Source organism: Cryptomeria japonica, chromosome 2 (genome assembly GCF_030272615.1).
Source record: "Cryptomeria japonica chromosome 2, Sugi_1.0, whole genome shotgun sequence".
Lineage (NCBI taxonomy): Eukaryota > Viridiplantae > Streptophyta > Pinopsida > Cupressales > Cupressaceae > Cryptomeria > Cryptomeria japonica.
Genome location: NC_081406.1, coordinates 98,010,152 through 98,036,359, shown reverse-complemented (window position 1 = coordinate 98,036,359; position 26,208 = coordinate 98,010,152). Strand labels below are relative to the sequence as shown.

General features: G+C 35.8%; 1 protein-coding gene across 2 annotated transcripts in view; it reads left to right on the top strand.

Annotated features, from left to right (window-relative positions):
• Positions 1 to 26,208, top strand: part of LOC131050791 (dual specificity protein phosphatase PHS1) — a 156,452-nt gene that overhangs the window by 68,056 nt on the left and 62,188 nt on the right. Inside the window, exon 3 of one of the 2 annotated variants that reach the window (XM_057985057.2) lies at positions 10,185 to 10,348. In XM_057985057.2, the coding sequence (XP_057841040.1) occupies positions 10,185 to 10,348 (164 nt within the window). Of the gene's footprint in view, positions 1 to 10,184; positions 10,349 to 26,208 lie in introns of those variants that run through there. The other variant, XM_057985059.2, reaches the window with a different exon arrangement.

Sequence of the window (26,208 nt, the reverse complement as noted above, 5' to 3'; positions counted from 1 at the left end):
CGTGATTTCTCTTTCCCACGAGTAGTCGTCTCCTCAGGAGGAAGCACTACTGCACGACTACCTAGTAACTTGATCCTTGTGCCTGAAGATGAAGCACCCTCCTTGTTATCAATCTGAATCTCAGACTTCCGTCCAAGAGGCCCTGTAGAATCATGTTCTTTACCAACCTTGATTTTGATAAGTCTAACAGCATTACTTTTCAGCCATGCGTTAGTATTGGCCAAGATAGGCTGAAATCTGTCAAGGATGGAGACACACTCCTTGTGTGACCATTGGATCGAAGGAAGTGGAGCTTCCTCAACCCTTCGTGAAGTGTATTCAAGATCAAGTATATGCCCGTCATCGATCATCCCTTGTGGGCTATCTGCCAAGTTCAAGTCAACAATTTGCTCAACAGTGAGCCTGCAGTAATCCATCTTCAGAACTTCGGCTTCTGTGCGGAGATCTGCCCAGATGTCTTCAATGCGATGAACATGCACAAAGGATTTCTTGATCTTCTCCTTCATACCTCTGTAATCAAAATCAGCTCTAGGTTTGAACCTCTTAAGCTTGATTTCCTGCAATTCAACCTCAATGGCCTTAGCCTTCACAGATGTGACAAGGGAGTATCGACCAATTTTCAATGGGTTTGTGCTAGAGATCCCGATTGCAACCTTGTGTCTAGCAGACTGAAAAGTATGAACAACCATGATCTGTCTTCCCAACTCCATAAGAATTATCTTATCGGTTGGGTATCTTGGAAGCATGTATGACTGACCATCATAGCATCCAATCCTCATATAGGTGAAGGTAGGAAATTGCAGGAACAAACACCCATACTCAGACACCTTGACCCATGCCTCATCTGATACTCTTTTGTTTTTGAGATCCACGTCAAACTGACACATGAAATATCCGAAGAATGCATCTTGGACTCTTCTGAAATGCAGTCTGCTAGGTTTCAATGGCAATTGGTCATAATATTCCCAAACTGGTATAAGTGAGCGATCACCCTTGGTAGAAAGACCTGGAAATTGTCTAAGTGACGCTGCTAAATATACCAAATAAGAATTCATGAAAAGGTCATAGTGGTAGGAACTGCTGCAAGTTGTTCACACAAAGCATCGCTGATGATTTCACCCCATGAAATGTGATGCGACTGCCGTATGAACATGATGAATTGATACATCCATGGCTCAAAGACATTGGAGTGCTCAAGGCCTAACATTTTGCTGAGAAGAGTGATGGTGTCTCCTATCTCCCACTTGAAATCACAACGGTACAACTTTGCCCATCTTGAGAAGGAAGGACGTGGCTCTTGAATCCACCTATTGATGTGTCGCTTGCAATCTTTTTCTCTTTTCACATAATACTCTGCTGCACTTTCTTTGGTGATTTCCATATAAATAGGTGCAGGAGGTATTTTGAAGACCTTCTTGAATGTATCCGCATCAAGACGAATTATAGCTTCACCATCATCATTTTTGATGACTCTTGACTCTTTGTCAAAATGATGGGCGTATGCGAGAACAAACTCAGGTTCTAGGGCAGCCATTGGGAAAGAAGATGCGTGATGGATATGGCTGTCCAACAGCCGCTGCAAGTTGTTATCCTGTGGATCTTCTACGCTGTGAATGAATTCTACCATATCAACGTGCCCTATTTCCATGTCCCTGATGCGATCCAAAGGAGAAGAAACCTGGGAAGGTGCAACCTCATTCTGGTATTTGTCATATTTGTATTTCATTTTCTTTGGAGTTGGCGATGCCGGCAAATCTGACATTGATTGTGAACCTGGAATGCTGTGATGAAGACTTAAAAGAGTTAAGGCAACATCACAATCAGCTGCAAATATCATTCTTTCTTCTTCAAATGGGTAAAACTTTGATCTCTGAATTTCACGTTTTTGTAAGAGGAAGAGGGGAGATATGTAGAAATGGGAAAATCTTGACTTTGACCAATTTCGGATCTTGGGAGAATTTTCGCAAGTATACAAGTTGGAAAGGACATACATGCAATCGGGGTTTTAAAACCCGAATACAAGTACACTTGTAAATTCGAAAATGGAGAAATGGACGAAGAATGATATTTTGACTCGCGGGAAATGATGGAAATGGAAAGTACGGATATGGGGAGGATGAATGGATAGAAACGGGAATATCCGGGAAAGTCATTTTCATGAAAATGGGAAGATCTTTTCAACATGTAATCCGGTTTTTAAAAACCGAATTTGCAAGGGAGGGGTATTTCACATTTTTCAAGCTTGGAATTTTAACCGAAAATGATTAAATTCCTTAACCGTAGGGGAAGAACAAGAATTTCCAGCGAACTTGTAATCGAGATTAAAAAATCCCAAATACAAGTTAAGATGGAATTTTGAGAAGAACAATGCAATTCAACAATTGCATTTCAAGGGGAAGATTTCTTTCACGAAAAACCAATTTTTAGGGGAAGAACATCACATGTCGAAAATGCAACTAATAACGAAAAATAAAGAAAACAAGAAAATAATAAAATGAAGAGAAGAAAGGAAGGAGAACATACCTTTCTTAAAAATGCAAAATGCTTCTCCAACAATGCAACAATTCTTGGAATGAAGAAGCAAAACCGGTGAAAAGGGAGCAATCCGGAATACCAAACCCTTATCACGTTTTTTTTTGCAAAAATGTCTTACATGGAAAAACGTGGCACCAAGCGAGAGCAAAATGTTATAGAAAATGCTTGAATGCTTCTTAAACCTCAACACCTTGGTACTTCAGGCTAAAACGATCCATGTTCTTGAAGATGCGTGGCATTCAACACTTCTAAAATGCAGCCATAATGATTCACGTGGAGGAAAAAACGTGGCACTTGTTGCATATTGGAGGGCATCATTAAATGGCTTAAAACTCCTCCCAAACTCCACGCCTAGGTGAGAAAGGGCAAAACGATTTAGGAGTTTGCAGTTTGTTAAAGATTTAACCCCTCAAAATGTGGCATTAAAGAAAAACGTGGTTGCTGATTTAGGGCAAAAAACCAGCAAATGTATCCTCCAAATGGCGTGAAAGATGTCCAAGAATGCATAAAGATAGGATGCAAACTAAAACGCCTCCTTCCTCCAACAATTTCTCCACAAAATTTGCCTTGAAATGGTCAAAAATCGTTTTTTCCCTTGCATTTCGGGTTTTTTGGAGCAAAAGACAAGTTCGAAATGCATAAGGGAATGAAAATCGGGTTTTTTAGAACAAATAACAAGTTCTAAAATGCACTTTTTCACTCACTAGGCCAAAATCGGGTTTTTTGAACCAAATAGCAAGTTTTATTTTTCACTTTTTCACTTACAAGGCAAATTTGGGTTTTTTGGAGCAAATGACAAGTTTAAAAATTGTCAAAAATGCACTTTTATGTCAAAATCGGGTTTTTTGGAGCAAACTGCAAGTTTAAAAATACTTGTAAAAGGGAAATAAAATCCCTACAACAAGTTAAAAACACTTGCACATATGTAATGGGGATTTAAAATCCCTATTACATGCAAAAACCATTAAAGTAGGGGTTTTTTGAACAAATAACAAGTTTACTTGCAGTTGAGCCAAAAATCCCTATTTTAACTAAAAATGACCAAAAAACAATAAAAAGATAAAAACATCAAAGGGGAAACTTAAAATAAATTACAAGTGACATATTTAAAATAAAAGTGCACATGTAATTGATCAAAAATTCCCCTACAAAGACCACAACAATGAATATCATTAAAACTTGCAGTTTGAAGAAAATTCTCCACCTGCAGTTTGGGTTTTAAAACCCGAAATTGAAGGAAAGGCATAGCAAACGAACCCAGAATTGGACGAAATTCGAAACGTAGTTCGAGAATGAACTGAGGATTAAGCCAGTCCAAGGATTAGTCAAAATTTTGCCTCGAGAAGCGTGCCATAGAGTATTTTTTTTTCATTTTTTCACAAAAATTTCACCGTAGTGGTCCTTCATTTTTGGAAACAAAAATGAGGACAACAAAACTCAGTGACAGAGGAATAACGGTGAACTCCCTGAAATCCCAGTTGCACGATTTCTTCTTCGTAGGTTTGTTCCCGAAGGAACATTTTGCAAATGTTTCTTCATTCTCTGGTATAATGAAGAAGACGCAGGAAGTCATGATTGAGTGGGAAAGCTTCTTTTCCAGGAGCGAGAAAGAAATTGCCTTGATGGAGTTTAACATTGAAAATGTGCCAAGTGTCTCCATCGGAGAACTGGAAGTTGTCGTCGGTAGATTCATTGCGTACGCCATAAATGAACGAGATAATGGTCGTCCATTTTTGGACGAAAGTCTTTTGGTTGAATAGTAGTGGCGTACTTATTGCTAAAGGAAGGTTGACTTGACGTGGGTCCTATTAATGCATGTCATCATCAGATAGGGAATCTTCTTGCATGTCGCCTTCTCATTATGGTTTTATGATAGATTCTCCGTGCATGTCACCGTCGCTAGAAGAATGATGGGCATTTATGATGGTGTCGGTTATATTCTGGGAATAATCAACATCATGGGTCACATTTAATGTGCTAGTGGGCGCTATTTTAGGCTTTTTAAATTAATTGTACATGGGCATAATGGGTTATTAATTGCCGATTCCCACCTTGTTGTATCTTGAGTGGGGAATCTTTAGGGCAAACCCTAATTAGGGTTTTGCATGTAATCATGGCTTGAGGCCTATATAAGAGGGTGACCCCCTCATTTGTAAAGGAGGAGAGACTATTGTCAAAGATTGTTGCTAAGAGTTTTTTTGAAGCAAACACTTAATGGATTGTTCCATTGTTGGTGTGTTCTTGTGTTGTTTTGGAGCTCGCATGGTCTCATTTTCTTCATAGATTAGATTTGCTTTCATGCTGTTAGATGAACTGGATTTGATAGGATCGCTTGTTGCAAAATTCGTGCTCATACTTTTGGTGTGCAGCTGATTGTTGCATACTGTGCAAAGTTATCCTGAGCCTCCATCATATATGTATGTTTAACTTTGATTATCAGAAGAGATTGTTCGATTTGATGGTTTCTCTTGATGATTTGAAATTCTTTAACACACCCTCTGAAGATTGCATCGGCTTCGTGTAGTTGTGCATTGCTGGCAAAGCGAATCGTGGTTGGATTTTGCACAAGTTATCCCGTCTCCTTGTTCATAGGATTAGATTACTTTTAGTCTAGTTTTTTTCTACCCTACTCTTATTTACTTTCCGCATAATTCAAAATCCAAAAGATCCAAAACTAGAGCTTTCATTGCAAATCATCTGTAGAAAAATCATTGAGCTTGCATAAGTTTTCTTCAACACACGTAAGGCCCCCTCAGGTTATCGGCAAACCTATCAAACAACTGAGTCACGTCCACGCACTGAAGGAACCTTGGGATTAGCCGTTTGAACTTTAAGCAATCCTAGCATACGAACTAATCTTGATCAAGAGAGGATAAGGTGATCGTTGGTGACTTTATTCTGTGTTAGACGCGGTCATAAAAAACATGTCAACACCTTCTATTAATATGAGGATATAAAAGAAAATTTATAGGAAGAAGAAGAGAGGAAGAATATATCAGAAAATCATCAACCAAGAGAACAAAATCTGAAATAAGGGATCAGACTTTCAGATATACAGTCATTATACATTGTACCAATAATTGGGTATGAAGACTAAATGTCTATGTCATTAAAGGAGCAGATCATTATTAATTACTGGTAGATCATACTTGCTGCTGATCATATTAATTTACTGGCAGATAATATAGAATAACTGGCAATCATTGTTATTACACCAGTTTGGTATGTTGTGTCTTACTTATGAATCAAATACTTATTTACATTTCTATTATATATGGATACTATTAGGAATAAGGGCAGATGTATGACATATAGTATAGCGGTTACATTTATTCTTATTTACACATATAACAGAAATAATAAGATCTATATTTGTTAATTAGATTTATATCACACTTTGCTTAATTTCAATTGTTTACATATATATTCATAATACAGGAGAAGTTAGTATATTCATAGCCTAATCATTAATCATTTTCTATCGCTCCTCATGAGGGTAGATTGGTTTTGTTAGGGAAAGGTGGAGTAATACCTCCAAAATAGGTGAGCCCCAAGAGGTGGTATGGACGGGTGTTCCTGAAACCCTTGGGCCTATTTATGGAGATTGGTTTCCTAGTGCCTTAACGAGTAATTCCTCATGCTTCGTTAGGGTTGATGATTAGGAAAGAAGTAAGGATTGGGGTTTAATTATAGTAAATATCAATTGTGTTATGAATACTAATTGTTTCCTAGTTTTAATAAACTGATTTAAGGCATAATAATGTTTGGTGATGTATGATAATCATTGGGAAACATGCAACCTCCTAGTAGGGGACATTACATTGATCACGATTGCTGCAATTGCTCCTCCTTGCCATAGGACTGCAGCAGCCTGGAGAGCTAGGATGGTCAAGCTTATTTCGTCATCTTTTCTTAATTTTTCTAAAATATTTGATTTATGAATGAGAATAGTATTCATTAAAATTTTTTAGCCAAGATCAAGGCTTTTGTATATCTGGAAGTTAAACACCATACTGTTCTGTGTTAGTTACTTGTGCTCTAGGTAAGTCATATTGAGCCAATTCTTTCCATGATAGCACCGCATCTTAATCCAGCAGGCCATGATTTAGTTGTGAGGAGGATGATATGAGTTCAGACTGCATGTTGCTTGCTAGCCTACCAATTATGGAGTTAGCTGATTGGGCAAGCCATGAACAAACATAATGCAGGGAAAGCCCCGAGTGACTTTTGAAAGAAAAATACACACTATAGAAGTGTCATTTTATAAGTTGTTACTGGATTACATGAGTAGCGCATGGATCTCGCAATTGCCAATATGTTCATTGATAGTGATTTAAACCAATCAGATATCTCTAATTCTCACAAGGTGATGCTGAGTAAATTTAGGAGGCTTTTGATGTGAAATGATCACAGGGATTTCAGATTTTTGACTTTGGCACATGTTTTAGGAGCACTGGCTGAATTATGAATTATGGTCTACAGTTCTACTAATTAAATTTTTTCTCCACAGCAATTATCAGAATGCTTCTGCTTTGGCATAAATATTTTAAGTTGCTATTGCATGCCTTCATTTGCTTGCTTTTTAACAGTGACCACAAAATTTCCTGGATAGCAGCCACATATAAGTTGCTATCACATGCCTTCATCAGCTTGCTCTTCAACAGCTACCACAAAACTTCCTGGACAGTAGCTGAAAAATTGATTGCTCAAATAATTGGATTACTTATTCAATTGTAGAGCCTTTTAAATAGGCGATTACAAGCAGTGATGTTTCTAAAAAGAAACAATTGCTTCTAAAAATAGAAGCCAAGAATAGAAAACTAAATAAATCCAAACTTACACTAATGACCATTAAAATACTAATTAAATATTCTAATACCCTCCCCTTAATGGTCATTCTATAAACGAACTACCCTACAAAAGACATTGTAGGTCTTTTGTGTCTTTTGATCACAAACGCAAAGAACACTCTGTTGCGGTGGATACCCTCCATGGATCTGCAAAGTGTTAATGACCAAGAATACGAAAATCCATCCAACCTGATGTTGGGTAAAATAGAAACCTGAAACCACGATTTTGAGGAAAAACTTGGCAAACACTCCAAAACTAAAGATACAAATCATCATTTTTGTGGAAAAAATGGTAAAAAACCCTGAAACGATTTTTGAGGAAAAAATCGAACAATACCCTGAAACTTTGCATGGCAAGACCCAAAACATCACTTGGTAAGACACCAAACATCACGCGGTAAAACATCAGACATCATGCGGTAAAACACCAGACAACATCACGTGGTAAAATACCAGACATCACGTGGTAAAAACCCTGAAATTTTTTAGGAAAAAAATCAAACAAACCCTCCCATGATTTTTTATGGTGAAAAATCAGAAAACCCACAGACAATTTTTCAGGAAAAAATCGTGAAAACCCTAAAAGTTGGATTTACTAAAAACCCCCAAAAATAATTTTTCTGGAAAAAACTATTAAAACCCAACAAATAATTTTTTATGGAGAAAATTATGAAAACCCACTGAATAATTTTTATGGAGAAAATTATGAAAATCCAGAATAATGTTTTTAAGGGGCAAAATTAATAAAAACCCAGAAATAATTTTTAAGGAAAAAATTATTAAAACCCATCAAATAAATTTTTTTAAGGTCAAAATTATAAAACCTAAAATAATTTTTTTTAGGGAAAAATATTAAAAACCCGAATTGTGCAACCTAGAAAGAACTGTTTGATCAAATTGCGCCAACAAAGGAACCCTCATCGCACGATAAATTGCGTTGCTTGCAGGAAAATCTACCAAAAAAAAAAGAGGTGACGCACGCAGACAAAAAAAAAAACGACCTCAAACACAGCCGACGCAGAAAATAGCATAAAATCCATAAAATCTGAATAGACAAAAATCGCGTTGTGTGCCCAAATACTTATCGGAGGCGAAAAAAACCCTCGCATTGTTGTGAAAAGACTACCGCGCAGATGAAAAAAAATCGCGGATATCACAAACCTTCGACACCAAAGGAAATCGTGAGCAGATGAAATAAAAAATCGACGCGAAAATCGCGCCACCCGCGAACCCTAGAACCACCGCATAAAAAGAAGACCACAAACGGCCAAAACAGACGCACGCAGGAGGGTGCGCCTAAAAATCGTGGATAACTAGAGGAATAAAGACAAAAACCGTCGCGGAATCCAGAAAAAAGAAATCGTGGGAAGAGAGGTCGTAGAAGAAACATGGGCCACGATGTGCCAGACTTCACACGACTTTCACATGATTTTCCTTGATTAAAAAAAAACAACCCATGATTTTCACGAACAGGCCCACAAAATTTTGGTAGTAGAAACACGACCTTCTGAAAAACAGAACCACGAACCCTAGCTCGCAATTTTCAGAAACCCTACTTCAGCAAGCCAAAAAAAAACTTAACTAAAAACCTCCAACGATATTTTTAAATCGAAAAAAACGAATTTCTGGAAAAAAAATCCAGATCAGAAGAGGCTTGAATTTTTCGTTTAAAAAATTCGCCAAATTTTATGAAACCCCATCGACCCGCTCTGATACCATGAAAAATTGTTTGCTATGATAATTGTATTACTTTATTCAATTGTAGAGTTGTTTAAATAGGCGATTACAAGTGGTGATGTTTCTAAAAAGAAACAACTGCTTCTAAAATAGAAGCCAAAAATAGAAAACTAAATAAAGCAAAACTTACACTAATGACCATTAAAATACTAATTAAATATTCTAATAGTAGCCACATATAAGGGGAAGATTCTACACATTGTGTTTTTGAATCTATCATGTTTCATGGAACTATGTGGGTTAAGCCCCTTCATGGAACTCCTCTATTTGTGAGCTAAGTAATCCTTTTAATTTTTTACTAGTAGCATTGGAATTGCATCATACTACATTAAACTCTGCCTAGATTGATTCGTACAAGTCTTCTTGCATGAAAATCCTCCAAGATTGATTTCAACTGGTAGTTTTAAGCTAATTTCCTAATAGTTTGGCAGATGGGAGTTTATTTGGAGTTTTCGCTGTTAACGTCAGGTAGGAGTCACTTGGACTGATATCATTTTTTATGTCTTTTGATCTGGTAATTTCACTATGGGGTAACCTTTGACTTTGTTGGCATGACTGAGGGACATCTCTTCCATCAAATTCATTGTTTGTCTGCACCTGGTGTCATTGGTTGGGGTATACCCCATACAGTAAGTTGAGTGTTGTATTACCCAACTTCAACTTTTTATCATTTCTCTTGAGGATTTGAACCCTGTTTTCTGCTCTGGAAGTTTCCATCTTTTTACCATTGCATTTACTATTTTCTTTTAATTTTTAATTTGATAGAATTGTGTCTATTAAAACAGGTGCCCATGTATGCATTCATTTTGAAGATATGTTAGACTGGATGGTTCCTTTTGTGCGCAAGGGCTAGCTTTGGGCATTACCTAGTTTTCACTAATAGTAATAGTTCACAAGATGAATGATTTTGTCTGCAATTACTTGCAGTTGTTTATATCTGACCCTGGATAATTAGCAATTTGTATCTACTCTGTGTCTGTCATATTGATTATAAATCTGGTTCAATTTGGCAATTTTATTTATGGGCAGGTTTTGATCTAGATCTGTACTACATCCATGCAGGTTCTGCTTTTATTTGGGAAAATATCCGGAGCATCAGATTTTAGGCTTGCAAAATGGCTAGCTTCTGCACGTAAACGGAGTAGAATGTTTGGTCCCTTAGTTTTTCCAACTCGAAAGTTGAAGGCAACAAACATGTTCCCAGAAATTTCAAATGATGCCAGAAGGTTTGCTAGGAGCTTATCTAAGTTATTTTTAAATTGCTCTTAGTGTGTGGAGTTGGTACTCCAGATTTAAACAGTCAAAATGTTATTTTAAACCAAATAGGAATGATAGTTACTGAAGCTGCTCCCTTAAACATTCCTTATATTTGGGTTTAAATTTTAAAACTTTGTTGCAATGTTTTGGAATCCATTCTAATGCAATTTCTAGTGGTTTGATATTGTTGCAAATTTTAATTGTTTATACTCATTGAAATATTTCACACTTTATTCTAGAATCTTATGTATTTTGGTTTTGCACAGAAGAAATTTTTTAAAATGTAATTTTTTGTACATGAAAACAATTTTACATTAACAGTTTATTGTTGTCTGGTGTGACAATTTGTAAGAAATTTATTGCAAGAACTTTAATAAATATTTCTCGTGGAGTTGATCTTATTTTTGGGGATTTTAAACAATAACCAGTTGTCAAACATTTGTTCCCAGAAGATAATTGCTGTACTTGATCTTTTAATGTTTGTCAAGCCTTTATATATCTTACTCTTTACTTGTGTATTGTAGAATTAGTTTTATTATTTATCCAAGGAATGCCGTGGAGATATTTTAGTTGCAATCTTTTAACCGCTCTTCCATGGCACCTACAAACTACTTGATATGTAGGGTGTTTGGGAGAATCATGATATGAAAATTTTATTTGCATTCTCAAGTTTGAATGTGGTCTTCAATTCATAGCATTGAACCATTTCCTCTTGGTTACACTTCCAAATTTTTAATTCCCCTTCAAATAACCACACACTATTAAACCGAGGGAAATTCATGTTAGCAATGTGGTTCTGCTAGGTGATATTCTAGCTGAAAGGGTTCCTTTTCTTGGTTATTTGCAGAGTTTGTAAGGGAAGGTTTTCATGCCATGTAATCTGTATGAGGCATAACCTCATTTAAAACATGAGTATGAGGGTGAAATGGGTGAGTTACAGCTGGTTGAGGACATGATCTTTGTAGTTTCAATAAACTATGGTTCAACAGGTAGAGTACTTTTTCATGTTGTGGTAAACTTTGGTTGATACCAACTAACCTTGAGCCAACCATGCATTGCAGGTTTTCTTCTATAATGAGATGACTGAAAGATTTAATAAAAATGTTTGAGTTCCAATAAAGTACCTTTTGGGCCATTAAAACTCCTACTACCTTGATTCTTTATTGATCTGTACCCACCAATTGAAAAGTCCGAGGCCAAATGGTTGGTTTACCTAGACTTCTTCAATTAGTGTCACTGCGTGTTAGACATATACTGAATAACACTGCATATTTCACATTTTGTTTACAATCATAAAATGCCATTGCCATTCACTACACAATTCAATCTTATGACATTGGAAGAGAGGGCTCAAAAATTCCAGAGGCAGTCAGCATAGCCTAATGAATTATCCACCCGATAGAAGCCAAAGCAAATAGAAGCCAAAGCAAAGGCCAAGTTCATCAATACGAACATGTCAAATGCCTATTACTAAGCTAGTTGGCCCATGAAACTAATGATAAATAGCTTTAGCTTTGACAAGTAGTGGGTGGATACGGCAGCAAGTTGTTTTTCCAAATTCTTCAGAATACATGACTCCTTAGCACTAGCATTATTGTGTGATAAATTTGGCTCAAGAGAAACACACCTTTCAAATATCTCATTGCTTTGTCTATCAAGTGTGGAACAGCATTATGAGGAACCAAGATAACTTCCACAAGAGAATGGCAGGAGATTGATTCACAATGCAAGCTTGATGAATTGCTAATGGACATGTCAATGTACATAATGAACCTTGCTTATAAAGGTACGGTGAATATGGAGTTAGACAAGATGGTGACAAGTGTCTTAATCCTATGCAAATGATAACTTATCACCCACATAAGGTGGATAAGTGGTAGTGTGATAATACCACCGAAAGTGGGAATGTTCCTAAAGTACAAAGTGATGACCAAGTAAACTTAAGTGATATGTGTAATTAGGACCTAGGTGAAGACTAGGCTAGGTACAACACCTTAATTACACCAACACCGCCCTTAAGTGCAATTCAAGGAGTACATTATTATGCAATATGGGTCCCGACTACGAAACCATGTTAGGTACCCATGTACAATGCAATGAGATCTCTCATCAACGAAGAAAAGGAGAAATGTAAGGACCCGCTAGTCCTAACCTTAGACTAACTAACATAATTAAATCCTATAAAAGTCTACGTGCATTTATACCTATGAATATAATTTACGATCAATATAATTTCAAGATTTGACATTCATACTTAAAGATTGGTGTTAGGTAAAGTAAGAACTATAAGCCAACAAGTATGAAGGAATATGAAATATCACGTCTATATAGATAAATATTGCAACCTAAAGATAAATTTAAGAAAACTAAGATTAACGTGCATGAAGAACTACGACATGCTATGTCAATTTAACGACTATTACAAATTAAAGTCAATGAGCATATGAATAAGCATAACTTAAATTAGCATCATTGTTACCATCCATCCTAAGCATTATATAAAGAAATTTAAAGAAACTCATCAAGAAACGCATAAGCATTAACTTAAATTAGCATTATGCATTCATGTTAGTAGGTTAGTGGTTTTCTTTACTTTCTGTTAGTTACATTTACTTGGCGACCTCCTGTCGCATTTACTACAGTAGACCTCATAGGTCATTGTACATAGCTTATATAGCTTAATCATGAGACCACATATGCCATTCCAATAATATAAAAATGCAAACATACATTAGTCCATAGGTCTTTACTGTGCAATATATCTGAATCTATTTCTCCGGACGTATCGTCTCCATTGCCATCAGGCTCACCTCCATCTGCAAACTGGAACACGAAACATATGACCCAGACATTTTATCCGCCCAACCAAATGAAGTTTTCGCTTCCCGGTGCTTATAATGAGCTTCCATCCCTCACGACAGAGTTCCCTAGCAAATCAAAATCAACTGTCGGGAATGGAATTTGTGCGTGCATGTAGTATCTAACAACCAAACTGTTGAACTTAGCTACATGTGTTATGGTAGGGAGAAAATTTATTAAATTATTGGCCAATTTAACCCTTTTGGGGTAGGTGAGAATAAAATCACCCTTCCCTGGTTTATCCCATAATCGAGCACATCTTTCCAATACATCCTTCCTAGATAGATCAAAATTCCCTCCCGGATTGGTACCGTGGATGTAAGTATTAATTTCTCTTTTATTTAATGTTAGCTTCATTTATGAAATTTGTTTACTATTTATACCCAATTAAAAATCTTCATTTAACTGAAATAAGTAATCACATCCTATGATCGGATATATGTATTTTAGTAACAAAACTTGAACCAGTTGTTTCCTCCAAAGCAAATCAAACCTCAAATTCCATTGGGAGGGGAATATCGACTCTAACAATTTAGATGAAAACTACAATTGGCAGAAAAAGAACACTAACCAAGTTCGATTTAGGAAGAAACCTAGAGCTAAAACATTAAACCCAAGCAATATTAATGCAGAGATCTCATAATAATTTCAGAGAGAACTTTCAGTCAATCTGAAATTCAAACAATATCGACTCAATTTCAATATGTGGAGTGAAGCTTCTAAGGAAGTCGCATAGATGAGCGACACAAAAAACTGATTGAAAGGTGCAACGAAATATAAAAGAAAAACCCAATTATTTATCTCTGCCAGCCAAAGCAAACAAGAATTTTGTCCATGCCCAGCCAAGTCAATATTGAATCAGCAACCTATTCAAGCCTAAATTAAAAGGTAATGTGAGCTAGGCGATGCATTATAAGATCCAAATTCAAAGAAAAAGTGCCAGGAGATTTAAACATTTACCATCCAAGACATCCCTGTAAACCGTGGTAAAGGAGGTGATCAATCATTAAGAAGTCGATTTAGACCAGCAATCAGCCAGCCCCATCGATTGGAGACAAAGTCATTGCAGTTTAAATAAAAATGAAAATATGGAGGATCTACAAAAAGAATCGATATGCCAGTTAAATCTGATCAAACAGATCATTCGCCAGCCACAAATGCAAATCCTAATGCAGATTGACCCAATAAGAAGAAAGACGCAGAGTAATAAGAGAAGAGGGTGGGGGGAGCGGGAGGGGAGGGGAGGGGGGGGGCGCGGAAATACACCCTGCAAGCAAACCGTGGAGAGAAAGAGGAGATGGAACGGCTCCTATGGGGGTTCAGAGAAAGTTATAATCTTCAGCAAGTCAGATAAAAACAGATCGATGCTTATTGATAGTCAATCTTTCAAGAATTTGCAGGAATATTGATGATATAGAACAACATTTACCAAAAACAATACCTGACAAAAGGAATGAAAGGGGGTGATGTTGGTCTCCTTGGAAATGTGGTGAGAGGGAGTGAACAAAGGCTTGGATCCTGCTGGCAGTCGATCCACCAATTCACCTTCCTAGCGCCTTAAAACCAATCAGTCTTTTTCCGAAAGAAAACTCATTTACTGACTGAAAGATGGCAAAGAAAAGGAATAGGCAATACAATCTTCAGGAAGTCGATGTGATTGCAGAGAGAGATCATGATAATTCGATCTCTTTGGGTTTTTAATTATCTTGGTTGAGAGAATCGAGCCTCAAAGTGTGGATCCAGATTGAAGAATTCAGGAGTGAATGGGTAGTTGGAGTGAAGAAAACTGAATTAGATTAGCCAGTTAAGAAGCAAAACTTTAAGCAAATCAGTAGTTGGATTGGAGTCATAGGTAGTTTAACTCTCCGTCAAAATTTGCAACTCAAGAGTCAATTTTAAACATGCTTAATTTAATATTTTTAAAATTCTAATTTTCGAAAATCATTAAATTCGAATTTAATTTATTATTATAATTTGTTTAATTATTTTTAATCTCTTCATTAATTTATAAACCTTTAAATTGGTTCCTAATATTTATATTAATTTATTTAATTATTATTATTAATGCGTGTATGCACAGGTTTACACTCCCTGGGTTGTTATCGACGAGCTAGGAGACCCCTCCTCGGTCATATGACCGTCTTCGACGGTCGACCCTGCATCCACTTCACACTCGGCAAAAAAAGTCAGATCATATAAAAATTCATTATATTAACATCATCACATAATTAACATTATATTTAAAATGTCAACAATAGCATCATAATTAACATCTCATTAAAATAATGTCGTTAATAGCATAGCATCATCACATTAAAATAATGTCGTCAAGCACATCATAGTGTCAAATATCATCAATAATATCAATATCTAACTTAATAATTTAATCTAAAACTTATTAGTCTAAAATTGGTTTGTGACAAGAAAACCACATGGGAGAAAACTCCTCTCCAAAAGAGAGAAAAGAAACAAGATGCATGGATGGAGGACTCAATTACACCCCTCAAGGACTACATGCATCATGTCTATACAATCAAATATCACCCCGTAGGAAGGAAGAAAGGAGACCACATTGCCCCCTGATAATGAACAATGTTCTGCAAGAATGGCGAGTGCTTGAACACAAGACATAGTCCAATGCCTACAAACAACATTTCTTCACTTAGGAATAAACAAAACCATGTATAGATGTAGGTATGCTTCCCATTCTGGGTAGAAATTATTAAGTGGAATCCAAACGTAGGATGATTATGTCTCTGAGTTTTGCTCATATGTCACCAAGTCTTTAGATGATGAAGATGCCACAAACCAATCAGGTACACACCCAATCACAATAGAAGGTGACAAGCATAGAACCAATGGAAACTGATTTTGAACAAGCTCCAAAGACAAAGATGGAGTGACAACACTAGTGCCACAACTATCATCAAATAGAAGAGATAAACCCTCAAATTGCTCTCCCAAATCTGAAATGTGAGACTCCACAAACAACGAACCAATGTCTTGTAAATAGGAATCCCAATTAGGAAGACAAATAGATATTTGTTGCAATGACTCACTGGAATCACCGACAAAAGATGAACATGTGATTTCAACTAGAGAAGAAGGAACTACAGGTGGAGTCATTGGATAATCATAACTCTCAAGTGCTGCTTCATATTCAAACTCGTTTAAGGTACGAGTATCAAATGGAATATTGTCAACATTGTTGTCCTCATTTTTGGATTCTCAAAAATGTGACAACCCCTACAAATTTTTGCCTAAAAAGTGTCATTTTTGTCTCCAAGGCACATTTTACGAGGTACAAAACTCACATTTGATATTGTCAAATCATTGGGGGGTGTCCTTGCCATCATTGTCCAAGTTTTGGTGAGTTTTGGTCTTCCTTTTCCTAGCTTTTTGTGCAATTTCGGGTTTCAGAACAGTCACTTCATGTTGAAGATTTTACTCTATGGCACGCTTCCTGAGGCATAATTTTGCCTAATCCTTGGACTGGATTAATCCTCAGTCCATCCTCGAACTGTGTTTTGAATTTCGTCGCATTCTGGGTTCGTTTGCTATGTCTTTCTTTCAATTTCGGGTTTTAAAATCCCGACTGCAGGTGGAGAATTTTCTTCAAACTGCAAGTTTTAACGATGTCCATTGTTTTGGTCTTTGTAGGGAAATTTTTAGCTTATTACATGTGCATTTTTATTAAAAGATGAATACTTGTAATTTGTTTTAAATTTCTCCTTTATTGTTTTTATTATTTTTATTGTTTTTTGGCTTTTTTAGTTAAAATAGGGATTTTTTGGTTAAGTTACAAGTAAACTTGTAGTTCTCTCCAAAAACCCCTACTTTAATGGTTTTTACATGTAATAGGGATTTTAAACCCCTATTACATGTGTGCAAGTAAGTTATAACTTGTTGTAGGGGTTTTATTTCCCTTTTACAAGTGCATAAAACTTGCATTTCACTCCAAAAATCCCGATTTTGCCTTGTAAGTGAAAAAGTGACAATTTGAAACTTGCACTTTGTCTCCAAAATCCTGATTTTGCTCATAAAGTGCATTTTTGACATTTTAAATTTGCTATTTGGCCAAAAAATCCCGATTTTGCCCAACATGTTGAAAAAGTGAAATTTTAAACTTGTTATATCTTCTAAAAACCCGATTTTCATTGTTTCAATGCATTTCGAACTTGTTATTGTTTCCAAAAAACCCGAATTGCAAGGAAAAACGTTTTATTGAGGATTTTAGGCAAATTTTTGTGGAGATTTTTTGGGAGATATAAGGCGTTTTGGATTCCTCCCTATTTTTATGCATTTTGAAACTCTTCTCATGCCATTTGGTGGATTTGCTTGCTGGTTTGAAGGCGTTTTAACAACAAAAAACGATTTTGAAAATGCCACGTTTTACTTCTTCAAATGCCACGAATCATACCTCTCCTAAGTCGTTTTGGCTTCTTTCATCTAGGCGTGGAGATTGGAGTTTTGTTTGATTCATTTTTCATGCATTTGCTGCCACGTTTTTCAGTTTTGGGCATTTTAAAAAAAACATGGCTAGGGTTTTGGAATGCGGTTAATTTCTTTTTAAGAGTTCTCCTTCCTTCTTTCAAAGATTGATCATCTTTTTGAAGAAGGCATTTTCAGTTTGAAGCAAGGTTTGATTTCTTTTCTTTCTTTGTTTCATTTTCTTGTTTTCTTGTTTTTCCTTTCTAGTTGTAAATGGTTAGTTCTCCCAAAAATCAGTTTTTGTGAGAGAGATTTTCCCCTTGATATGCAATTTTTGAATTGCATTGTTCTTCCCCATTTTCCCTCTTTACTTGTATTCGGGATTTTAAAATCCCGATTACAAGTTGGATGAAAATAATTGTTCTTCCCTTACGGATAAAAGATTTAACCATCTTTTGTTTAAATTCCAAGTTTCAATGATGAAAAATACCCATTCTTTCAATTTCGGGTTTTTAGAACCGGATTACATGTTGAAAGTTCTTCCCATTTTCTTGAAGATGATCTTCCCAAAATCTTTTCATAATTATTTTCATCATCCGTACATACTATTTCATCCACTCATTTCACACCTTCATTCATTTTTCCCATTTAAAGTCTTCACTTGCAGTCAGCCATCCAGAACCCGAAATTGGTCCAAAATGCACTCAAAAAACACTTGAAAATGAGTTCTAAAGGTCCAATTACAAGTGCAAACTTGTAGTTACCCATTACACATATGAAGTTGCATGTTTGTTCCCCGCAATTGCAAGTTAATGCTCTTGTTTTCCCCACACATGTAATGCAACTTCCAAAACCTGAAATTCACTTGTGAGCCCATTTTTGCATCAATTTCTCTCTTCCCTTGTCAGTTCGGTTTGCACACACGATCTACCAAATCAATGGATTAAGGCATGGGCCTTATTTTGCAAGCAAATTTCAAGAATGGAGGACGATACAAAAAAGAGATACAACAACAATTCATGGTTGCGAGCATAGAATGCTTTCAAGACAAAGATGGTCATTACATGAAAAGAGGAAGGTGACCCTTTCCCTCCTGAAAAGATAGTACTACCCCAAGCAAGAAGACAAGGATGCAAGTTCCCGTTCCGTTTCAAGATGTCTTTACCAATCCATAATACTTTAAGTTCTAGCATCCTAAAGCAGCATGAAGATCATCACAGACAAAGGATGATGCGGTTAGAGTCGTGTCTTTAGACACATGGAATAGTTTTAGCTATGCATTTGTAATTTTGTTTTGACAAGTTACATGTAAAAAGATAACTTGTAATTGCAAGTTAACTCTTTACTTGCACTTTTGTAATTACATGTAAAGCAACTACAAGTTGTGTTCAATTAGGATTGTAGTTGGAATAAGTCTTAGTTAGTTATTGAAGTCTTAGTTAGTTATTGAATAAGTCTTGGTGGTTGAGAGAATCTCTCAAGTTAGTTAGGATCTTCCCACCTTTTTCTCAAGGCTCCTCTTCTATAAATACTTGAGTGGGTCTATTGTAATTTTTATCTTTTGGAAAGCAAGCAAACACTTTGCCAAATTTACAGCAAAGAAGTCTTTGAGCTTTCATGTGTAAATTTAAGAATTGAAAGGAATAGAAGAAAATTGCTCAAGCTTTGAGTCTTTGTGCTACATACTTGAGTTTGCATTCTATATTATCTTTCTTGCAAGTGTTTCTTAAAGAGCTTAATCGCATCTGATTTGCAGTCTTTGTGCTGCAAGTAGTTGAGGTTAATATAGATTAAAATAAATATTTTGTTGAGAGAAGCTGTAAGTCTTTGTGCTTTCACTTGTTCTTAGGAGAATTTAGGAGTAGATTTTGTGAGAAATAGCTGGGAGTCTTTGAGCTTATACTACTTCCCATTGTTTTAAGTAGAAAAGAATAAGATTTTCTAGTATTTGAGCTGTTATAATTTGTTCTAGATAGCATTAGTATTGAAAAGGGTAGATAGGACTTCACATAATCAAGTCTTTGAGCTTGATATTGTTGTCTTGTCCCGAAGGAAGTTACGGAAGTCTTTGAGCTTTCAGGAAACTTCATTTCCTTTCTCTCATTTCATTTTGAAAATTGTTACTGTTGTTTTATATCAAATCGCTATCACTTTTCTGTGAAGAGAAAAGGATATTGTCTTTCTTGAAAGAAGAAGAAAGATTGATGTCCCATCCTATTTTATTTTCAAAGTTGTAGTTGGATAGGGGGAGCCTTCCCTTAATTAGGAGAGTTTTACTCACACGTTGTGGTTGAAACCACAATTTTGTATATTTCCCCAAGTGTACAAAATTTTCAACCAACAAACATCATTAAGTGGAAGAAGACAATCTGAAGCAGGATCATCTTGGAATGGAGGAACATAAGGATTTTAAAAAATATCCCAAATAATGGTCCAAATTATGCGTGGGCATTGAATACCTCTAATTTGGGGTAGATGTCATGGATGAAGCTTGTACTAATGCTACAACCAATCAACCCTATGATATGATCATTCCTATTACCCCAAAGTGATCGCTTCCACCGTGACTTTGGCTGAGGAATGAATCCATAAAGATGAGGCAAGAGATTAAGTCAATAACAATGTGTGATGATTGGTTTTGCCCATGACTCATATTTTCTCTTAGTCAAAGTAATAATAGAATGATGTGTTACATAACCCATGGTTACATCAATGATACGCTTCTCAAATCACGAATAGAGATTAACAACATGAATTATAGCTGGAATGAACTAGACCAAAAAAGCACATCCTCAACTGTCAAAACATCCAAGTAATTCACTAGTATGCAAAAAACGCAAAACTGAATCACACATTTACCTAGGACATGATCTAGAAAAAGCACATGGACGGCTTTGTAGAGCTCCTCAATGCCTTTCCAACGCTCTTGGAATTGCAAAAATTAGAGATCGTGGCACAAAGTTACAAGCTCAAGAGCCAAAAATGATGGTCTGACTTCAATTAGCAAAAACACTACTCAAACAGGAAAATACTAAGAAAACATCGTATGAGAAAAAGAAAAATACCTCCCATAGAGACACAAAGGGGTGTTGGTTAGTTTTGTCATTGGTGTCTTGCTGATACTTCATCTATCTTGTGTCTGATTGTAGATTTTTTTTTGGCATTTTTCTCTTCCTATGTGTTTTTCATCAAAGACGATTTTGATTGAGCGTTACAACAAGTGATTCAATGCTATTTGTTTGTTTTTATGATATACAGCATAAAGAGGTTAACGTTTTTTTGTGAAGTTGGAAAATCAAAGTTAGGTTTTTGTGTATCAAAATTTCTTTTGGAGTTTTGCTCAAACAACGGTTTCTGTTCAATCTGAAATAGTTATATTAATAGGGCAGATAACATACATAAAAGACATGTTTGCGCAGTAAATGTATGCCATGTGGGAGCCTTTGTCAGAAACGTTTTCTTCTCTGGAGGCTGTTTGTAGGTTGTGTAAGTGTAAGGTGAATCGATTCTGATTTTTTTTATGACTGTGGTGAAAAAGAAAAGGTATAAGATTTGTGTTGTAAAAAAAATCGCACCGAGTTTTAAAAGGTATGACTGACGTTTTGATGGAAGTATGGAATAAAAAGTTAAGGAAGATTAAAAACGGTATTCTGAGAGTGTAGCGGGAAAATGAGGAGAGCATGTATACTTTTTTGAGGTGGAATAGATGTTGTAAAAAATCGGGTGGTATCTTGATTCTATATTTTTTTAAGAAGATGGACAATGCAAGGTGAAGTTCTTAATGAAAGCGGTGTTCAGAAAATGTGTGGGATCAAAACAGTGTAATGTAGTGCATATGTTTTGGCTTTAGAAGCTTTTGTTATGTAGAGAAAGTAACTTTGTGTTGTGCGGAATGCAAATGAAGAAGGTGTTAGTAGTATGTTAGCTGGATCATTCATCGAATGCCATTGCTAGCTATATTTCTTTTTCAGAAAGCATATGGATACTTTGTTTTTTGTCCAAGATTTATAAGACACAGGCTCTGAATTTTGAAAGTTGTAGTTGACAATATGAAGTTTTGTGAGAATATCTGAGCAGTCAAAGTTAGATTCATTGTAAAATTTATATGAGAAGAGTGTGTTGCTGTGTTGTGTATTATGAGAGTTTTATGCATTGCAACATAAGACAGTGAGCTCTTTGTTGTAATTCTCTTAAAAATTGAAAGTTTTCATTAGTGTGTTGGTTGTTAGATTGAGGTAGGAGTCTCTGGAGTCTTGAATTGGTGCTCTTTTTGTAATTCAAGGTAGGAGCCCTTTTTGTTTTTTAATGAAGATTATTTGTGCCGTGGTTTTTTACCCGAAAAGGTTTTCCATGAGATAATCCCCGTCTTCTCAATTTGATATGGGTTTCGACTTGTTTTGTTTATATTTGTTTTAAAGATATTGAGATACTGATTCAGCCTTCCCCTTTCAGTATCTCTATTTTGTTTTTCATTTGGTATTAGATCCAGTCATCTTCTGTCAAAGCTTGAAAGCCTGAAGATTTGATCTTGATAGGTTAATATGAATCCCTTAGAAGGTCAGCAACTAACAGAGCTCCCTTGTTTGATGGGTCAAACTATGCTTTTTAGAGTGTTCGGAAGAAAACACACATCATGTCTAGGTTTTGATGTCTATATGAGTTTGGTTAATATGAGTTTGGTTAATGGCTACACACCTCCATCTAAACCACCCACAGATCCTGATGGTAAGAAGGCTTTTGAAAATAATGCCAAAGCCATGAATGCTATTTTTTGTGGTTTATCAGAATCAAAATTTGTTAAAGTCATGCATTGTGACTCTGCTTAGTCTATGTGAGAAAAACTACAAAATGCTTATGAAGGGGTCGAGAAGGTTAAGAATGCGAAACGTCAAACGCATAGAATGCTGTTTGAAGGTCTCAAAATGCGAGAGGACGAGAACATAGCAGCATATTTCTTAAGAGTTGATGAAGTGGTCAATTCCTTGAAAGGCTTGGGAGAGAAATTGGATGATAAAGTTGTGGTTCCAAAAATCTTAAGATCGTTGCCCTTAAGATTTGATGCCAAAGTTTCAACGATTGAGGGGATGACTGAACTTGATAAACTTATAGTTGATAAGTTGCATGGGATCCTGATGGCTTATGAAATGAGAACGAATGCTGAAGCATCTTCAAAAAGGGAAACTGCTTTTAAAGTTTCAAAGAAGGTAAGGAGAAAAGTCTTGCATCTAGTGACAGTTCAGAGGAAGAAAGTGATGATGAAGAAGCTCATTTTGCAAGAAAATCTAAGAAGAGTTCTAGTAAGTTTAAAGGCAAGTTGTCTTTAACTTGTTTTAACTGCGGAAAGAAAGGACATTTTGCTTCAAAATGTCCTTATGAGAAAGAGGAGGACAGCTGTTATGAAAATGAACACAAAAACAACAAGAAGAAATTCTTGAAGAGAGGCAAAAAGTTTCGCTTCTCCAAAAGAAGTTTCTATTCGAAAGAGGAAAGCAGCTCCTCAGAAGCTAGTGAAGGAGAATCTCTAAATGATGAAATCCTTTTCATGGTTGTAGAAGAAACTTTGTCTGAAAATGATGAAGTTGAAGTTGATTTGGAACAAGAACGTATTTCTACCCTCAATGAAATTAAGAAAATTAGAAAGAAGAAACAAAGTCTAAAAATGACACTACAAGAGGAAGGTAACAAGGTTTTTGAAAAAGTGATTGCTTTAGAGGCTGCTAGAAAACAAATTGAAGATCTTGAAGTGCAGATTGAAGAAGCCAAAAAAATTGAAGAATATCTCAAAAAACAACTCAAGGACAAGGGGTTTGTTTGTGAAAAGCTTGAAAATGAAGTTGTCTCATTGAGTAAGTTAGAAAAATCCTCACAACAGTTTAGTAATTGGAACAATTTTCAGAATAGTACCATGATTTTGGATGGTTTGCTGAGTTCTCAAAAATAGTCTCTTGACATGAATGGAGTTGTCCATGATGAATGTCAATGTTCTAAATCCTCTGAAGGTGAACAATAGAAGGCTAATGCTGGTTTTATACCTAAAAACATAAATGGTAACTTCAATAGGTTTTCTAATACTAGACAAATTCATATGACTAGATATAACAATGCTTACTTTCATGGTTACTGTTTTTCTTGCAACTATTTTGGTCACAAGGCTGTAAATTGTAGAATATTTTCTAGAAGAAATTTCAGTTTTGTGAATCAAAATCCTTTTGCTCCTTTATAGAATAATAATTTTATTTGTTATAAGTGCAATAACCTTCGTCATTCTGCAAAATTTTGTAAGAATGTTTTGACAGATTCATCTAAAAAGATGGATGCAAAAGGGAAAGCAAAGGAGAATGTCAAAGTTTGGAGGAAAAAGGAGAAGCCAAGTTCAGAAATGTCTTTAGTTGTGCAAATTGCCTTTTTAGCACAAAACGAGAAAGACATTTGGTATGTTGATACTGGTTGTTCCAGGCATATGATTGGTGAGAAGAAGAAATTTCAGTCCCTTAGAAGAATGAATGAAAGTAAAGTCAGATTTAGAGGTAACTCTTCAGCAAGAGTTGCAGGTATAGGTACTCTTGTCTTAAATGATGGAGAAACTAAAGTTGAGAATGTCTTGTATGTTAAAGGTTTGAAGCATAACTTGTTGAGAGTTATGTGATCAGGGGTATGATCTTTGTTTTTAATTCAAACTGTTGTATGATAAGTAAAAGTGGAAAGTATCTTGCTAATGCAACTAGAGCATCGAATAATTTATATATTCTTGATGATTCTAATGATGAAAAGTTTTGTTTGAGTCAGCTTGATGAAACTTGGTTGTGGCATAGAAAATGGGCATATGAGTTTTGATAATCTGGTTCAAATCAACAAGAAAGAGGCTGCCAAAGCTTGAAAAACCAGTAGACATTTTTTGCAAAGATTGTCAAATAGGTAAGCAAACTAGAAGAAGTTTTAAACCTGAAGACTTATCCAGTACTAAATCATTTGAGTTAATCCATGCTTACTTATGTGGACCTACTAGGACAACACGTTTACAATGTGAAAAATATTTTATGTTGTTGATAGATGATTTTTCTCGCATGACTTGGGTGACTTTTTTGAAAGAGAAATTGGAAGCTTTATGTAATATCCCTTGCCTAATCTGATGTTAAACTTGCTGTTTATAACACAAGGAATATTGTCAAACAATTCACATACATTCTTCTAGCTTGCTGGTCTGAGTTATCAGTTTGGTATAACTGCGTGTTATTGATACCAAGGCACAAGAAATGCTTGCAAACGATTTCTATAATATCTAAACTATAGACTCAATGCATAAATGACTTCTTTTGATCTTTCCATTGCATATATATGAATTTCAAATGAAAAATGTGCACCTACAGCCAAGAGTCATTTTCACAAACACTTGGCACGCAAACTACTATCATGGACATATCATCAAATAATGGCCTGCAACTTATTCCTCCTTAATTAAATGCAATCTCCAAATACAATAGAGCATGTAGATACCATGACTCTAGACTTTCATTCATAAATCCATTACAAAGAAAGATCTGATATAAAATGACATCTACAACAACAATTCCCCTAATGAAGACATATGGTCAATGCACTACAAAAAATTACATGGAAGCCTGATTATAAGATCGCCTAATGCCGATGTGAAGAAGCAAGCAATACCTAATACAGATGCCCATATATTGTAGCGGTACTGTTCACGACCACTGTAGTAATGGCACTATTCACGACCACCGTTCATGTCACTTTCAAACTTAGGAAAGCCTTCAAAACATGATGGAAACGAAGGTCTAGTCTGGGGAAAATGATTGGTCAAATACCCAGAACGATTTGCCCCTTCTATGAAATGCAATGAACATAAATGTGAGTCTCATGTGGTCTGATCAACCTTCATGGCAGGCTTGTATAAATTTGAGAACCACCTCCAATCTTGACAAAATCACCTCAATAAATGGATGCCAAAATTGAAATCAATCAACCAACAAATGAAGGCTCCATACCAATCCAAACTCCTTGGATGCTGTAACAAAGCTCAATAATCCCTATGTGAAAGACTGAAGTATCTTCCACCACAATGCAATCTTTCGGAGGATCTTTCACCACCTCAGCTATGCCAATCTATGGGAGTTTCCGTTCGCAAAGATCAAATAGGTAACTTGAAGAAACCTTAGGCTCCACAAAGCTCATAAACACGAGATGTCAAATAGTCGATGCCAAAACAATGAGCCTCACCCTCTATTTATTCTTTTCCTCACATGGGTCAGCCTCCTTCTAGAAGATTCTCTTTTATAAAATAATATTTAATTACACTTTAGATAATATTAAAATATCATTAAAATATAAAATGGAATTGACTTCATACATGACATCATACGTGAGAATACATTATCTCACCAAAATTCATATAAAAATAAAATGTGAAGCCACAAGCCATATTAGCCTACGAGAGCCAAGAATAGGCTAAAGCCTCTACGAACTGATCCTCATGAAAATGGGGACATTACACTTTAGAAAAATTTAAAGATTTTAAGGTTTT